Source organism: Saccoglossus kowalevskii, chromosome 10, assembly GCF_978046115.1.
Source record: "Saccoglossus kowalevskii chromosome 10, keSacKowa6.1, whole genome shotgun sequence".
NCBI lineage: Eukaryota > Metazoa > Hemichordata > Enteropneusta > Harrimaniidae > Saccoglossus > Saccoglossus kowalevskii.
Genome location: NC_140650.1, coordinates 36,330,655 through 36,351,432, shown reverse-complemented (window position 1 = coordinate 36,351,432; position 20,778 = coordinate 36,330,655). Strand labels below are relative to the sequence as shown.

Below are 20,778 nucleotides of genomic sequence, written 5' to 3'. Positions count from 1 at the left end.
ACATCATTTTGTTTTACAGATGGGATTCTTAATAGCCATGGTAGCCATTTTGTATTTTCAAATGCCACAATCTGTGACATGCTATGATTAATTGTGTTCAAACTTCACAATCCACATCATACATAATGACACACAAATTGAAATGCATTCAATTCAAGTTCTTATTCAAAATGACTGACTCGTTTTAGTTTTGTTTATCAGTGCACAATTGGACAGTGACTTTGTTAATTGTTCTTGCAAGACTTCCCTAGGGCCTATGGAAGGTCGAGTGCTTTATGTGCAAGAATTTATATTCATATTTATAAATGACATATTTATATTTATATTTATAAAATCTCCATTTGAATTTGTAAAGTCTTCATTCATATTCATAATACAAATTTGCATTTGGTTTTGTGAAATTGGCATTTATATTCATAAAATCTTTAATTTATGTTCATTATTTATCTACATGTATTTATAAAAAATGTGATAAGTGAGCATAGAGGGTGCTTTTTTGGTAGAAATATATATTAGTATTTGAAAAACCTCCATTTATATTCGTCAATCTCAATTTGTGTTCGTAGAATTGTCTACATATGCGACAAGTGAACACTGATGGCGCTCTTCGGTATTGACTTTGATTCAATCTGTAGCCTGTCGGTCCTAACACGAATATTAATGGGGATTACACAAATACAATTATTTTAAACATTATAGAAACATACAAATGGCTTGCAAAGGTTGTAAACTTTGTTAGTCCCCGTTCGGCCGGAGTCCGAAAACGGGGACTTATGTTTTGCCCTGTGTGCGTCCGTCCGTCCGTCCGTGATCACCTGTATCTCGAACATGCATGGACCGATTATGTTCAAACTTCACTCATACATCACACATTATATGGGACATATGCACATGCATTTTTTTTATGATCCGATTAACGATAGCCGAATAGCGGCCATTTTAAGGCCGAAAATGCATCAAAATGGCACATTTTCACCATTCCGGACCCGGATCTCAGTTATGCATGGACGGATTTCGTTCAAATTTGGTACATACATTAAACATAATAGGACCTTGATGCACGTAATTTTTTTTTTCGGATCAAGTTCGAAATGGCCGACTGGCGGCCATTTTGTTTTAAAGAATTCAGTTCTGGATCCGTATCAGAGACATGTCTGGATTGATCAAGTTCAAACTTCACACACACAAGGTACATCATGTCACAAATATGTATGTGCATTTGTTTCATGATCCCATTAACGATAGCCAAATGGCGGCCGCTTTAAGGCCGAAAATGCATTGAAATCGCACATTTTCACCATTCCGGACCCAGATCTCAGTTATGCATGGACGGATTTCATTCAAATTTGATACATACATTAAACATAATAGGACCTTGATGCACGTCATTTTTTTTTTCAGATCAAGTTCGAAATGGCCGACTGGCGGCCATTTTGTTTTAAAGAATTCAGTTCTGGATCCGTATCCGAGACATGTCTGGATTGATCAAGTTCAAACTTCACACACACAAGGTACATCATGTCACAAATATGTATGTGCATTTGTTTCATGATCCCATTAACGATAGCCAAATGGCGGCCGCTTTAAGGCCGAAAATGCATTGAAATCGCACATTTTCACCATTCCGGACCCAGATCTCAGTTATGCATGGACGGATTTCATTCAAATTTGGTACATACATTAAACATAATAGGACCTTGATGCACGTCATTTTTTTTTTCAGATCAAGTTCGAAATGGCCGACTGGCGGCCATTTTGTTTTAAAGAATTCAGTTCTGGATCCGTATCCGAGACATGTCTGGATTGATCGAGTTCAAACTTCACACACACAAGGTACATCATGTCACAAATATGTATGTGCATTTGTTTCATGATCCCATTAACGATAGCCAAATGGCGGCCGCTTTAAGACCGAAAATGCATTGAAATCGCACATTTTCACCATTCCGAACCCGGATCTCAGTTATGCATGGACGGATTTTGTTCAAATTCGGTACTTACATTAAACATAATAGGACCTTGATGCACGTCATTTTTGTTTTTTCGGATCAAGTTCGAAATGGCCGACTGGCGGCCATTTTCTTAAACAATTCAGTTCTGGATCCGTATCCAAGACATGTCTGGATTGATCAAGTTCAAACTTCACACACACATGGTGCATCATGTCACAAATAGATATGTGCATTTGTTTCATGATCCGCTTAGCAATAGCTGAATGATGGCCATTTTAAGGCCGAAAATGCATTAAAATCACGTATTTTCACAATTCCAGAACCGGATCTCAGTCATGCATGCATGGATTTTGTTCAGATTTAGTACAATGTGTTGTACATATGCAAGTGCATTTCGGTCATGATCTGCTTTGAATGTATATGTCACTCAAATATGAACGGAACGGGGACGTGTCATTGACAATGACTTGTTAAATTTAATTTAACTGATCATATATCTGATACTACTTTCGACACTTTCCAGTTTTATAGTTTCAAAAATAGAACTGACATCATCATAGAATGCAGTACAGCATGTAAAAAGGAATAAATTAGAATGTGTTCGGATGATGTGTTTACAAGTACAGATTATGTCAAGGGACTATGTCACTCATTTTGTTTTAATTCTTTTCACCAAACTCAGATAAATGAAAATATTATCAAACAAGCCATGCATGGCACAGTCCCCGTTAGTTATCAAATTTAAGATATATAGTTTTGTTTATAGTAATATAGCTGGAATATAACCATGTCAGGAATATGATTTTTTAACATTAAAATGATTGACATTTGTATCTGATCGTCAAACAAGTACAAGAGAGATATTGCTCTGGAACAGCATTCAAAATCAGTCATTTTGAATACATGTATATATATATATAACATGATGTATAACGAATATATAAAATTTGAATATAATCAGTCAAAGCATTTAAGCGATATGGCTCTAGAAGCCCAATCATTAAAACAAAATGGCCGCCAGTCAGCCATTTTCAATCCAATCTGAAAAATAAAATGATGTGCATCAGGAACCTGTAATGTCTAATGTATGTTATAAGTTTGAACAAAATCCATCCATAAATGCAAGAAATGCTTGATATTTGAGGATTTTTTTAGTACAAAAATAGCCACCATTTGGCCACTTTGAAAAGGATCATCAAACCAGGTATGTACGACCTAGAAATAGTGCCGTATGCGAGTACCAAGTTGCGAGTCGCAAGTAGCAAAATATGCCATATGCTAGTGGTAAAAACGGCATATGCGAGTGGTAAAATATATCGTTTGCTAGTAGCAAAAAAGCCCTATGCCAGGGGTAATACAAGGGCTTGTAACGTTTGCTTATAATATAACAACGTACGTTCAATTGTGTTTTATCACAGTAAAATCAAATATTTACCATGGTTATGAAATGATGTGTACATGGTTGGTTAAGATTGGCATGATGCTGTTAAGGTTTTTACTTCAGGGGTGATTCATGTATAAAAATAATGGTAGCAAATAGGGGTCAACGCGATCTAGCTTAGGTGTCAACCGGCGCACGCCGCCCTGTACTAAACATTACAGTCGACTAGTGTACGCGGATTACATTGCGAAGCTCGCAAATAAAAGCAGCTTTAACTACTATTTCCAGTGCTTTTTGTTTATTATTCATTTAAGTGTTTATATCAAAAAGTTCGTTCAGTCGTTTGCATAGAATCGATGTTTGCTCTTCACGAAATTGCACAGGAAACGTGAAAGCACAATAATTTAATAAACGGCCATGACCAGCCAGCACACTCCGCATAACATGTGAAAATTGTTTTTTCTTTCGGTAAAATTAGTATGAACCCGTGGTCAGCGATTAAAGAATCATAGAATTATAATTGTAGTTAGTAAAAACGGGTGCATGTTCACCAAAGGGCCACAGAATTCTTGTGTCACGCGCCGCCGTTTAAATGAAGACAATGGCAGGTTTCAAAAGTAGTCACACCTCGGAGAATTTGAATTGAAACAAAGAAGCGTTTGCCGTTGCTTGGTCAGGATAGAGAGACAATTTCCATGGGTAAATGCTAGTAGAAGACCCTCAATGCCCTAAATACTTCGACCATGGAACTATAAACCATGTATAGTTCCATGCTTCGACCTAACCACTTTATTTGTACAAGTAGAAAAAGTGATATGTTTCGTTAAAACATATACCTTAGAAAAGATAATAACAATAAAAATATACAGTTCACATATATACTCTCAAGCAAAGATCCTGGCATAATTATAGAACTTGCCAATTATATTTACACAACACAAAGATTTATTTAACATTTAAATACTTTTGTATTGTTTTTTGTACAATTCTTACATATATCTTGTTATTATTTTAAAACTCTTTTTTGGTGTACTTATCCTATGTAAAAAAAAATACACGAAGGCAATAAAGTTATTATTATTATTATTATTACTACATGCCCGGGAACTTCACGTTCAAGTATCCAACTTTCCAATACAAAACATGATTAGTATCAGCAATAATTTCTAGTACTGCCTGGATAATTGCGTATAATTAGTTGACACAAAACATTAGTGTTTTTCGTCAATGTATTAAATATAAGTGCGTTGGGAAATAGCATAATTATATTGCGTGAGTGAAAGAGGCTGGTGATACTGTGTCACAACGCAGTTGAACGCGTTCTATTTATTTCCAACGCGCGTGGTCGGCGCCACTGATTGCGTTTATTTTGTATTTTTATTTTCGAAATGTATCACTGGCTGCGTTTTTTGTTGTTACGTCTCGCAAATGTCCAAGGTCCAAGTAGTCTGGTTGAAACGTGCGTTCCCATTGGTCGACAGAATCAACAGTTTATAGGAGAATTTAGCTAAGGGCCTGTGCTTCATTACAAAGCTGTTGAAATACCACAAAATTAACATCACGTTATTCCTAATCAGCAAAACAGCGAGTTTGTTGTCCATGTCTTGTCTGAGACAAAATTGCTTTGAAACCAGCCATTGTTTCCATTGGCTCGCGTGTGAGTTCCTGTTCAGCGAGTCTACTTGTACTGATAATAACTGTACTTCTATGATTATTTCAATGCTAACATGTCCATGCTTATTTTAACGAAACATAACACTTTTTCTACTTGTACAAATAAAGTGGTTAGGTCGAAGTATTTGAGGCATTGAGGCTAAGTCTTCTACTAGCATTTACCCATGAAAATTGTCTCTCTATCCTGACCAAGCAACGGCAGACACTTCTTTGTTTCAATTTGTTTCAATTCAAATTTGATCCGGGTTGCGTGTAAATACATTCCATGTGTGAGGGACGTCTCGTAAACATGCGGACTTATCACTCAACATGCACTTTATTCCTTTTGCCGATTAGGAATAACGTGATGTTAATTTCGTGGTATTTCAACAGCTTTGTAATGAAGTACAGGCCCTCAGCTAAATCCTTCTATAAACTGTTAATTCTGTCGACCAATGGGAACGCACGTTTCAACCAGACTACTTGGACCTTGGACATATATTACCTTCATACATATACAGTTAGTTGGGGGCTACAAGTCAACACATCAAAAACAAAAATTGTCATATTCAGGAAAAACTGGTGTAAAATATTATCACAAAAATTCACCTATGGAAAAGAAGAAATAGAAGTCAAAGAACAATACACGTACCTAGGAGTAATTTTTAAGTCAAATAGTAATATTGTAACTACAGCTGATAGACTAGCAGACAAAGCATACAAAGCACAATGTATACAATCACAACTATATTTACATAATACAAATAATATTAATATTAAATTAAAGCTGTTAAATATGACCCAATTACCAATCCTAACATATGCAGGAGAAATTTGGGGTGTCCTTCTCAAACCTGCTACATGGGATAAGACAGAAACTGAAAAGTATCACATCCGTTTCTGCAGACAAATTTTAAATTTAAATAATAAGACAAACAAAATAGCCTGTAGGATGGAAATGGGACGGGAACCCCTTATCTCCAAAATATACTGCCAAGCAGTTAGGTATTATAAACACCTAATAACTCTTGACTACAACAACTTGGCATACTATGCACTGAAGGAAATGAAGAAAAATAATTACCCGGGGTCATGGTTGAAGTCATTAGAAGACAACTTAGAAATATATACTAAATGTAATATAGATAATATAACAATACAAGAAGTGATAATTTCAATTAGAGAATATTACACTAACACATGGAACAATGATAATAAAAGAGATGATGCAAAACTGCGCACTTACAGTACATACAAAACCACACTAGACATGGAACATTACATAAAACACATAGATAACAGACATTACATCAAAATACTAGCACAATTTAGAACAAGTAGTCACAAACTAGCTGTAGAAACAGAAAGGTACACAAAACCAAAAACACTGATAAAAGACAGATTATGCACCCACTGTAAAGAGATAGAAGATGAATTACATCATTTACTAGAATGTAAACTGTACACAAAACACAGAGATGACATATATAATATCCTTAAAGAAATTAACAGTGATTACCAAAACTTAAACAAAAAAGAACAATTTAAACTTGTACTACAGTCACCAAATACAAACCATCTTATCACTCTCTGCAAATATTCAGTTAAATCTAAACAAGACTAATTCTTTTATTTTGTCATGTTCTTCTATATTTTTTACATATTCTATGCTACATACAGTGATACTTACATATCACAGTATTTTAATATTTCTTATATTATTAATATTTGTCTGTAGTATTCTTGTCGTTCACTAATGTTGAATTGTTCACTAATGTTGAATTCTTTTTAAATCAATTTTTATATTTCATGTACTTTTATTATTTACTTTATTAATCTGAAAACCTAAAAGGAAATGTTAACTCTTTCTTTACGGTATTAATAAAGCATTATTCTATTCTATTCTATATGTATTATGGAATTGTGTGCTAGTTAACACTTGGGTTGTGGCAAATTTAACACCTCACCGAGGTGTGACTACTTTTGAAACCTGCCATTGTCTTCATTTAAACGGCGGCGCGTGACACAAGAATTATGTGACCCTTCCGTGAACATGCACCCGTTACTAACTACAATTATAATTCTATGATTCTTTAATCGCTGACCACGGGTTCATACTAATTTTACCGAAAGAAAAAAAAAATCACATGTTATGCGGAGTGTGCTGGCTGGTCATGGCAGTTTATTAAATTATTGTGCTTTCACGTTTCCTGTGCAATTTTGTGAAGAGCAAACATCGATTCTATGCAAACGACTGAACGAACTTTTTGATACAGCATTATGCCAATCTTAACCAACCATGTACACATCATTTCATAACCATGGTAAATATTTGATTTTACTGTTGTGATAAAACACAATTGAACGTACGTTGTTATATTATAAGCAAACGTTACAAGCCTTTGTATTACTCCTCGCATAGGGCTTTTTTGCTACTAGCAAACGATACATTTTACCACTCGCATATGCCGTTTTTACCACTAGCATATGGCATATTTTGCTACTTGCGACTCGCAACTTGGTACTCGCTTACGGCACTATTTCTAGGTCGTACATACCTCATCAAACCAATATATTCGTATATCTATGACATGATGTAAAATGAATTTTAAAAATTTGAACATAATCAGTCAAAACAAGTCAGACATATGGGTTTGGAAACCCACTCAATAAAACAAAATTACCGCCAGACAGCCATTTTGAATCTGATCTGCAAAATAAAATGATGTGCATCAGGAACCCGTAATGTCTAATGTATATACCAAGTTTGAACAAAATCCATCTGTAAACAGCCGAGAAATGCTTTATTTTTTAGCACAAAAATGGCCGCCATTCGGCCATCTTTAATCAGATCATAAAACAAAATGGTGTGCATCAAGGACCTATAATGTCCAACGTATATACAAGGTTTGAACAAAATCCATCTGTAAACAGCCGAAAAATGCTTGATTTTGATGATTTATAGAACAAAATGGCCACCATTCGGCCATCTTGAATCAGATTGTAAAACAAATTGACGTGCATATGTATAATATCATGGATAATGTATGTGAGTTTGATTGTGATTGGTCCAGGCATTTCTAAGATACAGGTTCGGACACACGCATGTACAGACACACGGAGGTCAAAACATAAGTCTCGTTTGAAATAGGTCAAACAATGTTAAAAATAGGTCAAACATCAATAAAAATGATTATCATTATTGTATTTTACAAATTTCTTATCCTATAGTGAAAACACTTGTATGATGTTATGGACACTGTTATGAATATTTATAATTGTTATGATATGACCAGCATTATGATCAATCTCATCACATCTCTGACAATGTCTTCACACAATTTTTCGTGTTCTTTGTCAAGTTTCCATAGCAACAGATGAAGATATTTCATCACGGAACAAGTTTTTTTTTCAACACTTTGAACACTACACTTCTCATCTTTGTTAATTATGCTCATAATTGACTGCATGCCTAATAAATTTTTTTGAACAAAATATGATAACAACTACCAGTATGCAAATTTAAATGGTAACAGAAGTTAATTCCTACTCACTAGTTACGAGTTTTTCTCCCAAAATATATTTTGATAAATTTCTGTCTTTATTTGATGGAATGACTCTTTGAAATGTAAATAAAGATACAACCTCTTATTTATTTTAAGGTACAAAGCGTGGAAGGGAAATCAATTTAACCCCACCCAGGAAATACATTGGAATAACAATGTTGACACTAACGCCAAGTATAATATATGAGCTGGACCAACGAATGACTGATTTTCCAGTTGTAAAAAGTGGTGTCTTCGTACATAGTGTCACGGTTGGATCACCCAGTCATGTGTAAGTGGTGCATAAGTAGGAATGTCTGTTTTAGTACTCAGATGAGATATAGTATGATGGCCTCAGTACTAGGTCAAGGCTTGCAACAGAAATGAAATTACTCTCTGTATCTGCACACAACATTTACCTGGCTACAATGTCTGTGTCATGGTAGCCACAATGCCTGTGTCACGGTAGCTACAATGCCTGTGTCATGGTAGCTACTATGCCTGTGTCATGGTAGCTACATATGCCTGTGTCATGGTAGCTACAATGCCTGTGTCATGGTAGCTACACTGCCTGTGTCATGGTAGCTATAATGCCTGTGTCATGGTAGCTACTATGTCTGTGTCATGGTAGCTACAATGCCTGTGTCATGGTAGCTACACTGCCTGTGTCATGGTAGCTATAATGCCTGTGTCATGGTAGCTACTATGTCTGTGTCATGGTAGCTACAATGCCTGTGTCATGGTAGCTACAATGCCTGTGTCATGGTAGCTACTATGCCTGTGTCATGTTAGCTACAATGCTTGTGTCATGTTAGCTACAATGCCTGTGTCATGGTAGCTACAATGCCTGTGTCATGGTAGCTACAATGCCTGTGTCATGGTAGCTACAATGCCTGTGTCACGGTAGCTACAATGCCTGTGTCACGGTAGCTACTATGTCTGTGTCACGATGGCTACTATGCCTGTGTCACGGTAGCAACAATGCCTGTGTCACGGTAGCTACACTGCCTGTGTCATGGTAGCTACACTGCCTGTGTCATGGTAGCTATAATGCCTGTGTCATGGTAGCTACAATGCCTGTGTCATGGTAGCTACAATGCCTGTGTCATGGTAGCTACACTGCCTGTGTCATGGTAGCTACAATGCTTGTGTCATGGTAGCTACAATGCTTGTGTCATGGTAGCTACAATGCCTGTGTCATGGTAGCTACAATGCCTGTGTCATGGTAGCTACACTGCCTGTGTCATGGTAGCTACAATGCTTGTGTCATGGTAGCTACAATGCCTGTGTCACGGTAGCTACAATGCCTGTGTCATGGTAGCTACACTGCCTGTGTCATGGTAGCTACAATGCTTGTGTCATGGTAGCTACACTGCCTGTGTCATGGTAGCTACAATGCCTGTGTCATGTTAGCTACAATGCCTGTGTCATGTTAGCTACAATGCCTGTGTCATGGTAGCTACAATGCCTGTGTCATGGTAGCTACACTGCCTGTGTCATGGTAGCTACTATGTCTGTGTCACGATGGCTACTATGCCTGTGTCACGGTAGCAACAATGCCTGTGTCATGGTAGCTACACTGCCTGTGTCATGGTAGCTACAATGCCTGTGGCACGGTAGCTACAATGCCTGCGTCATGGTAGCTACTATGCCTGTGTCACGGTAGCTACAATGCCTGTGTCATGGTAGCTACAATGCTTGTGTCATGGTAGCTACAATGCCTGTGTCATGGTAGCTATAATGCCTGTGTCATGGTAGCTACTATGTCTGTGTCATGGTAGCTACTATGCCTGTGTCATGGTAGCTACAATGCCTGTGTCACGGTAGCTACAATGCCTGTGTCACGGTAGCTACAATGCCTGTGTCATGGTAGCTACAATGCCTGTGTCATGGTAGCTACAATGCCTGCGTCATGGTAGCTACTATGCCTGTGTCACGGTAGCTACAATGCCTGTGTCATGGTAGCTACAATGCTTGTGTCATGGTAGCTACAATGCCTGTGTCATGGTAGCTATAATGCCTGTGTCATGGTAGCTACTATGTCTGTGTCATGGTAGCTACTATGCCTGTGTCATGGTAGCTACAATGCCTGTGTCACGGTAGCTACAATGCCTGTGTCACGGTAGCTACAATGCCTGTGTCACGGTAGCTACAATGCCTGTGTCATGGTAGCTACAATGTCTGTGTCACGGTAGCAACAATGCCTGTGGCACGGTAGCTACACTGCCTGTGTCATGGTAGCTACAATGCCTGTGTCATGGTAGCTACACTGCCTGTGTCATGGTAGCTACTATGTCTGTGTCATGGTAGCTACTATGCCTGTGTCATGGTAGCTACAATGCCTGTGTCACGGTAGCTACAATGCCTGTGTCACAGTAGCTACAATGCCTGTGTCATGGTAGCTACAATGCCTGTGGCACGGTAGCTACACTGCCTGTGTCATGGTAGCTACAATGCCTGTGTCATGGTAGCTACAATGCTTGTGTCATGGTAGCTACACTGCCTGTGTCATGGTAGCTACTATGCCTGTGTCATGGTAGCTACAATGCCTGTGTCACGGTAGCTACAATGCCTGTGTCATGGTAGCTACAATGCCTGTGTCATGGTAGCTACAATGCCTGTGTCACGGTAGCTACAATGCCGGTGTCACGGTAGCTACAATGCCTGTGTCACGGTAGCTACAATGCCTGTGTCACGGTAGCTACAATGCCTGTGTCACGGTAGCTACAATGCCTGTGTCACGGTAGCTATAATGCCTGTGTCACGGTAGCTATAATGCCTTTGTCTCGGTAGCTATAATGCCTGTGGCACGGTAGCTATAATGCCTGTGTCATGGTAGCTATAATGCCTGTGTCATGGTAGCTATAATGCCTGTGTCACGGTAGCTATAATGCCTGTGGCACGGTAGCTATAATGCCTGTGTCACGGTAGCTATAATGCCTGTGTCACGGTAGCTATAATGCCTGTGGCACGGTAGCTATAATGCCTTTGTCTCGGTAGCTATAATGCCTGTGGCACTGTAGCTATAATAATGCCTGTGTCACGGTAGCTATAATGCCTGTGTCACGGTAGCTATAATGCCTGTGTCACAGTAGCTATAATGCCTGTGTCACGGTAGCTATAATGCCTGTGTCACGGTAGCTACAATGCCTGTGGCACGGTAGCTATAATGCCTTTGTCTCGTTAGCTATAATGCCTGTGTCATGGTAGCTACAATGCCTGTGTCATGGTAGCTACATTGCCTGTGTCATGGTAGCTACAATGCCTGTGTCATGGTAGCTACAATGCCTGTGTCATGGTAGCTACAATGCCTGTGTCATGGTAGCTACAATGCCTGTGTCATGGTAGCTACAATGCCTGTGTCATGGTAGCTACAATGCCTGTGTCATGGTAGCTACAATGCCTGTATTATGGTAGCTACAATGCCTGTGTCATGGTACATGTAGCTACTATGCCTGTGTCATGGTAGCTACTATGCCTGTGTCATGGTAGCTATAATGTCTGTATCACGGTAGCTATAATGTCTGTATCACGGTAGCTATAATGCCTGTGTCACGGTAGCTAAATGCCTGTGTCACGGTAGCTACAATGCCTGTGTCACGGTAGCTACTGTGCCTGTGTCATGGTAGCTACTGTGCCTGTGTCACGGTAGCTACAATGCCTGTGTCATGGTAGCTACAATGCCTGTGTCACGGTAGCTAAATGCCTGTGTCACGGTAGCTAAATGCCTGTGTCACGGTAGCTAAATGCCTGTGTCACGGTAGCTACAATGCCTGTGTCATGGTAGCTACAATGCCTGTGTCACGGTAGCTAAATGCCTGTGTCACGGTAGCTAAATGCCTGTGTCACGGTAGCTACAATGCCTGTGTCACGGTAGCTACTGTGCCTGTGTCATGGTAGCTACACTGCCTGTGTCATGGTAGCTACAATGCCTGTGTCATGGTAGCTACTATGCCTGTGTCACGGTAGCTACAATGCCTGTGTCACGGTAGCTACAATGCCTGTGTCATGGTAGCTACAATGCCTGTGTCATGGTAGCTACACTGCCTGTGTCATGGTAGCTACAATGCCTGTGTCATGGTAGCTACAATGCCTGTGTCATGGTACATGTAGCTACAATGCCTGTGTCATGGTAGCTACAATGCCTGTGTCATGGTAGCTACACTGCCTGTGTCATGGTAGCTACACTGCCTGTGTCATGGTAGCTACTATGCCTGTGTCACGGTAGCTACAATGCCTGTGTCACGGTAGCTACACTGCCTGTGTCATGGTAGCTACAATGCCTGTGTCATGGTAGCTACAATGCCTGTGTCATGGTAGCTACAATGCCTGTGTCATGGTAGCTACAATGCCTGTGTCATGGTAGCTACAATGCCTGTGTCATGGTACATGTAGCTACAATGCCTGTGTCATGGTAGCTACAATGCCTGTGTCATGGTAGCTACAATGCCTGTGTCATGGTAGCTACATATGCCTGTGTCATGGTAGCTACATATGCCTGTGTCATGGTAGCTACAATGCCTGTGTCATGGTAGCTACAATGCCTGTGTCATGGTAGCTACAATGCCTGTGTCATGGTAGCTACACTGCCTGTGTCATGGTAGCTACTATGTCTGTGTCACGATGGCTACTATGCCTGTGTCACGGTAGCTACAATGCCTGTGTCATGGTAGCTACAATGCCTGTGTCATGGTAGCTACTATGCCTGTGTCATGGTAGCTACAATGCCTGTGTCACGGTAGCTACAATGCCTGTGTCACGGTAGCTACTATGCCTGTGTCATGGTAGCTACAATACCTGTGTCACGGTAGCTAAAGGCCTGTGTCACGGTAGCTATAATGCCTGTGTCACGGTAGCTATAATGCCTGTGTCTCGGTAGCTATAATGCCTGTGGCATGGTAGCTATAATGCCTGTGTCATGGTAGCTATAATGCCTGTGTCATGGTAGCTATAATGCCTGTGGCACGGTAGCTATAATGCCTGTGGCACGGTAGCTATAATGCCTCTGTCACGGTAGCTATAATGCCTGTGGCACGGTAGCTATAATGCCTGTGTCATGGTAGCTATATATGCCTGTGTCATGGTAGCTACAATGCCTGTGTCATGGTAGCTACACTGCCCGTGTTATGGTAACAACAATGCCTGTGTCATGGTAGCTACAATGCCTGTGTCATGGTAGCTACAATGCCTGTGTCATGGTAGCTACTATGCCTGTGTCATGGTAGCTACAATGCCTGTGTCATGGTAGCTACAATGCCTGTGTCACGGTAGCTACAATGCCTGTGTCATGGTAGCTACAATGCCTGTGTCATGGTACATGTTGCTACAATGCCTGTGTCATGGTAGCTACATATGCCTGTGTCATGGTAGCTACAATGCCTGTGTCATGGTAGCTACAATGCCTGTGTCACGGTAGCTACAATGCCTGTGTCACGATAGCTACAATGCCTGTGTCATGGTAGCTACAATGCCTGTGTCATGGTACATGTAGCTACTATGCCTGTGTCATGGTAGCTACTATGCCTGTGTCATGGTAGCTACAATGCCTGTGTCATGGTAGCTACAATGCCTGTGTCATGGTAGCTACATATGCCTGTGTCATGGTAGCTACAATGCCTGTGTCACAGTCGCTATAATGCCTTTGTCATGGTAGCTATAATGCCTGTGTCACGGTAGCTATAATGCCTGTGTCATGGTAGCTATAATGCCTGTGTCACGGTAGCTATAATGCCTGTGTCACGGTAGCTACTATGTCTGTGTCATGGTAGCTACTATGCCTGTGTCATGGTAGCTACTATGCCTGTGTCACGGTAGCTACAATGCCTGTGTCATGGTAGCTACAATGCCTGTGTCATGGTAGCTATAATGCCTGTGGCACGGTAGCTATAATGCCTGTGGCACGGTAGCTATAATGCCTCTGTCACGGTAGCTATAATGCCTGTGGCACGGTAGCTATAATGCCTGTGTCATGGTAGCTATATATGCCTGTGTCATGGTAGCTACAATGCCTGTGTCATGGTAGCTACACTGCCCGTGTTATGGTAACAACAATGCCTGTGTCATGGTAGCTACAATGCCTGTGTCATGGTAGCTACAATGCCTGTGTCATGGTAGCTACTATGCCTGTGTCATGGTAGCTACAATGCCTGTGTCATGGTAGCTACAATGCCTGTGTCACGGTAGCTACAATGCCTGTGTCATGGTAGCTACAATGCCTGTGTCATGGTACATGTTGCTACAATGCCTGTGTCATGGTAGCTACATATGCCTGTGTCATGGTAGCTACAATGCCTGTGTCATGGTAGCTACAATGCCTGTGTCACGGTAGCTACAATGCCTGTGTCACGATAGCTACAATGCCTGTGTCATGGTAGCTACAATGCCTGTGTCATGGTACATGTAGCTACTATGCCTGTGTCATGGTAGCTACTATGCCTGTGTCATGGTAGCTACAATGCCTGTGTCATGGTAGCTACAATGCCTGTGTCATGGTAGCTACATATGCCTGTGTCATGGTAGCTACAATGCCTGTGTCACAGTCGCTATAATGCCTTTGTCATGGTAGCTATAATGCCTGTGTCACGGTAGCTATAATGCCTGTGTCATGGTAGCTATAATGCCTGTGTCACGGTAGCTATAATGCCTGTGTCACGGTAGCTACTATGTCTGTGTCATGGTAGCTACTATGCCTGTGTCATGGTAGCTACTATGCCTGTGTCACGGTAGCTACAATGCCTGTGTCATGGTAGCTACAATGCCTGTGTCATGGTAGCTACAATGCCTGTATTATGGTAGCTACAATGCCTGTGTCACGGTAGCTACAATGCCTATGTGGTGGTAGCTACAATGCCTGTGTCATGGTAGCTACTATGCCTGTGTCACGGTAGCTATAATGTCTGTATCACGGTAGCTATAATGTCTGTATCACGGTAGCTATAATGCCTGTGTCACGGTAGCTAAATGCCTGTGTCACGGTAGCTATAATGCCTGTGTCACGGTAGCTACAATGCCTGTGTCACGGTAGCTACTGTGCCTGTGTCATGGTAGCTACAATGCCTGTGTCACGGTAGCTACAATGCCTGTGTCATGGTAGCTACAATGCCTGTGTCATGGTACATGTAGCTACAATGCCTGTGTCATGGTAGCTACAATGCCTGTGTCATGGTAGCTACATATGCCTGTGTCATGGTAGCTACAATGTCTGTGTCATGGTAGCTACAATGCCTGTGTCACGGTAGCTACAATGCCTGTGTCACGGTAGCTACACTGCCTGTGTCATGGTAGCTACTATGTCTGTGTTACGATGGCTACTATGCCTGTGGCACGGTAGCTACACTGCCTGTGTCATGGTAGCTACACTGCCTGTGTCATGGTAGCTACAATGCCTGTGTCATGGTAGCTACAATGCCTGTGTCATATTAGCTACAATGCCTGCGTCATGGTAGCTACTATGCCTGTGTCACGGTAGCTACAATGCCTGTGTCATGGTAGCTATAATGCCTGTGTCTCGGTAGCTATAATGCCTGTGGCACGGTAGCTATAATGCCTGTGTCACGGTAGCTATAATGCCTGTGTCACGGTAGCTATAATGCCTGTGTCACGGTAGCTATAATGCCTGTGTCACGGTAGCTATAATGCCTGTGTCACGCTAGCTATAATGGCTGTGGCACGGTAGCTATAATGCCTGTGTCACGGTAGCTATATATGCCTGTGTCATGGTAGCTACAATGCCTGTGTCATGGTAGCTACACTGCCTGTGTTATGGTAACAACAATGCCTGTGTCATGGTAGCTACAATGCCTGTGTCATGGTAGCTACAATGCCTGTGTCATGGTAGCTACATATGCCTGTGTCATGGTAGCTACAATGCCTGTGTCACGGTAGCTACAATGCCTGTGTCACGATAGCTACAATGCCTGTGTCATGGTAGCTACAATGCCTGTGTCATGGTACATGTAGCTACTATGCCTGTGTCATGGTAGCTACTATGCCTGTGTCATGGTAGCTACAATGCCTGTGTCATGGTAGCTACATATGCCTGTGTCATGGTAGCTACAATGCCTGTGTCACAGTCGCTATAATGCCTGTGTCATGGTAGCTATAATGCCTGTGTCACGGTAGCTACTATGTCTGTGTCATGGTAGCTACTATGCCTGTGTCATGGTAGCTACTATGCCTGTGTCACGGTAGCTACAATGCCTGTGTCATGGTAGCTATAATGCCTGTGTCACGGTAGCTATAATGCCTGTGTCACGGTAGCTATAATGCCTGTGTCACGGTAGCTATAATGCCTGTGTCACGGTAGCTATAATGCCTGTGTCACGGTAGCTATAATGGCTGTGGCACGGTAGCTATAATGCCTGTGTCATGGTAGCTATATATGCCTGTGTCATGGTAGCTACAATGCCTGTGTCATGGTAGCTCAACTGCCTGTGTTATGGTAACAACAATGCCTGTGTTATGGTAACAACAATGCCTGTGTCATGGTAGCTACAATGCCTGTGTCATGGTAGGTACAATGCCTATGTCGTGGTAGCTACAATGCCTGTGTCATGGTAGCTATAATGTCTGTATCACGGTAGCTATAATGTCTGTATCACGGTAGCTATAATGCCTGTGTCACGGTAGCTAAATGCCTGTGTCACGGTAGCTACAATGCCTGTGTCATGGTAGCTACACTGCCTGCGTCATGGTAGCTACAATGCCTGTGTCATGGTAGCTACACTGCCTGCGTCATGGTAGCTACACTGCCTGCGTCATGGTAGCTACACTGCCTGCGTCATGGTACATGTAGCTACTATGCCTGTGTCATGGTAGCTACAATGCCTGTGTCATGGTACATGTAGCTACTATGCCTGTGTCATGGTAGCTACAATGCCTGTGTCATGGTAGCTACAATGCCTGTGTCACGGTAGCTACAATGCCTGTGTCATGGTAGCTACAATGCCTGTGTCATGGTACATGTAGCTACTATGCCTGCGTCATGGTAGCTACAATGCCTGTGTCATGGTAGCTACACTGCCTGCGTCATGGTAGCTACACTGCCTGCGTCATGGTACATGTAGCTACTATGCCTGTGTCATGGTAGCTACAATGCCTGTGTCATGGTACATGTAGCTACTATGCCTGTGTCATGGTAGCTACAATGCCTGTGTCATGGTAGCTACAATGCCTGTGTCACGGTAGCTACAATGCCTGTGTCATGGTAGCTACAATGCCTGTGTCATGGTACATGTAGCTACTATGCCTGTGTCATGGTAGCTACAATGCCTGTATCATGGTAGCTACAATGCCTGTGTCACGGTAGCTATAATGCCTGTGTCATGGTAGCTATAATGCCTGTGTCACGGTAGCTACTATGTCTGTGTCATGGTAGCTACAATGCCTGTGTCATGGTAGCTACAATGCCTGTGTCATGGTAGCTACTATGCCTGTGTCACGGTAGCTACAATGCCTGTGTCATGGTAGCTACAATGCCTGTGTCATGGTAGCTACAATGCCTGTGCCACGGTAGCTACTATGCCTGTGTCATGGTAGCTACATATGCCTGTGTCATGGTAGCTACTATGTCTGTGCCACGGTAGCTACTATGCCTGTGTCACGGTAGCTACATATGCCTGTGTCATGGTAGCTACATATGCCTGTGTCATGGTAGCTACAATGCCTGTGTCACAGTAGCTATAATGCCTGTGTCATGGTAGCTACATTGTATAATGCCTGTGTCACGGTAGCTATAATGCCTGTGTCATGGTAGCTATAATGCCTGTGTCACGGTAGCTACTATGTCTGTGTCATGGTAGCTACTATGCCTGTGTCATGGTAGCTACTATGCGTGTGTCACGGTAGCTACAATGCCTGTGTCATGGTAGCTACAATGCCTGTGTCATGGTAGCTACACTGCCTGTGTCATGGTAGCTACTATGTCTGTGTCACGATGGCTACTATGCCTGTGTCACGGTAGCTACAATGCCTTTGTCATGGTAGCTACAATGCCTGTGTCATGGTAGCTACTATGCCTGTGTCATGGTAGCTACAATGCCTGTGTCATGGTAGCTACAATGCCTGTGTCACGGTAGCTACAATGCCTGTGTCACGGTAGCTACAATGCCTGTGTCACGGTAGCTACAATGCCTGTGTCATGGTAGCTACACTGCCTGCGTCATGGTAGCTACACTGCCTGCGTCATGGTAGCTACACTGCCTGCGTCATGGTACATGTAGCTACTATGCCTGTGTCATGGTAGCTACAATGCCTGTGTCATGGTACATGTAGCTACTATGCCTGTGTCATGGTAGCTACAATGCCTGTGTCATGGTAGCTACAATGCCTGTGTCACGGTAGCTACAATGCCTGTGTCATGGTAGCTACAATGCCTGTGTCATGGTACATGTAGCTACTATGCCTGTGTCACGGTAGCTACAATGCCTGTGTCATGTCCTAATCATGTGACATTATGTGTGTGTTGTCCTAATCATGTGACATTGTGTGTGTGTTGTCCTAATCATGTGACATTATGTGTGCGTTGTCCTAATCATGTGACATTATGTGTGCGTTGTCCTAATCATGTCACATTATGTGTGCATTGTCCTAATCGTGACATTATGTATGCATTGTCTTAATCATGTGACATTATGTATGCATTGTCCTAATCATGTGACTTTATGTATGTGTCCTAAGCATGTGACTTTATGTATGCATTATCATAGTCGTGTAACATTATGTATGCATTGTTCTAATCATGTGACATGTGTATGTTGTCCTAATCATGTGACATTATGTATGTGTTGTGCTAATTATGTGACATTGTGTGTTTTCCTAATCGTGTGGCTTTATGCATTTTCCTAATCATGTGACATTATGTATGCATTGTCCTTATCATGTGACATTATGTATGTGTTGTCCTAATCATGTGACATTATGTGTATGTATTGTCTAATCATGTGACATTATGTGTTGTCCTAATCATGTGACATGTATGCATTGTTCTAATCCTGTGACATGTATGTGGTGTCCTAATCTTGTGGCATTATGTATGCATTGTCACAATCATGTGACGTTATGTATGCATTGACCTAATCATGTGGCATTATGTATGTGCTGTCCTAATCATGTTAGATTTTGTGTTGTCCTAATTATGTGACATGCATTGTCCTAACCATGTGACATGTATGCATATTTCTAATCATATAATATTATGTATGCATTGTCCTAATCATGTGACATTATGTATGCATATTTCTAATCATGTGACATTATGTATGTGTTATCATAATCATGTGACATTATGTATGTGGTGCCCTAATTATGTGACATGTATGTGTTACCATAATCATGTGACATTATGTATGCATATTCCTAATCATGTGACATGTATGTGTTGTCCTAATCATGTGACATTGTGTATGTGTTGCTCTAGTCATGTGACATTATGTATGCATTGTTCTAATCATGTGACATTATGTATGTGTTGCTCTAGTCATGTGACATTATGTAACCTTGTGACTTTGTGTTCATTTCAGAGCTGGTGTGAAACCAGGTGATGTAATAATTAACATAAATGGTAACGATGTAAAATCTGCCTCGGACGTATATGACGCTGTCAGTAAAAATAAAACGCTGTTGGTTACAGTTTACAGACAACGCCAGCAACTAAAATTTAAAGTTATTCCAGAAGAAAGCAACTCGTGAACCTCATGAACATATTTATGTCAGTTTCTGTAAATGTAGATAATACATTGCGCTTGTAATAGAGCAAATATGGTATTGTAAATGTATGATGTGCATGCTGTACGTTGAATTCCATATGATAATTTTAGATGAAGTTGTAATTTCTTTGTAATTCTTTGGTTGCCATTGGTTACATGGTGTTCTCTCAGAATAATACATTATATTCTGTAATGGATGAAGGGTTCAACAATTTTATTGTGAGGAGTGTAATGCTGTATACTAATACCGATTAAAGGAACACATCCTGCATCTAAAGGTTTTCTTATGCAATGTTTCGTTTGTAAATTCCTATTATGTTATTCCACCTGCTATATATCATGTTTCATTTCTGGTTGGACTCCAGGGAGGATGTATCCCACTATTATTACAATGTATTATGTATCATTTCTGGTTGGACTCCAGGGAGAATGTATCCCACTATTATTACAATGTATTATGTTTCATTTCTGGTTGGACTCCAGGGAGAATGTATCCCACTATTATTACAATGTATTATGTTTCATTTCTGGTTGGACTCCAG

The 20,778-nt window shown here is 41.2% G+C and overlaps 1 protein-coding gene across 1 annotated transcript in view; it reads left to right on the top strand.

Moving 5' to 3' along the window:
• Positions 1-20,513, top strand: part of LOC102807217 (serine protease HTRA2, mitochondrial-like) — a 40,464-nt gene extending 19,951 nt beyond the window's left edge. The window contains exons 5-6 of the mRNA XM_085504572.1: positions 8,649-8,823; positions 20,051-20,513. Of these exons, the coding sequence (XP_085360698.1) occupies positions 8,649-8,823; positions 20,051-20,219 (344 nt within the window). The 3' untranslated portion in view covers positions 20,220-20,513. The remainder of the gene's footprint in view (positions 1-8,648; positions 8,824-20,050) is intronic.
• The last annotated feature ends 265 nt before the right edge of the window (positions 20,514-20,778 follow it).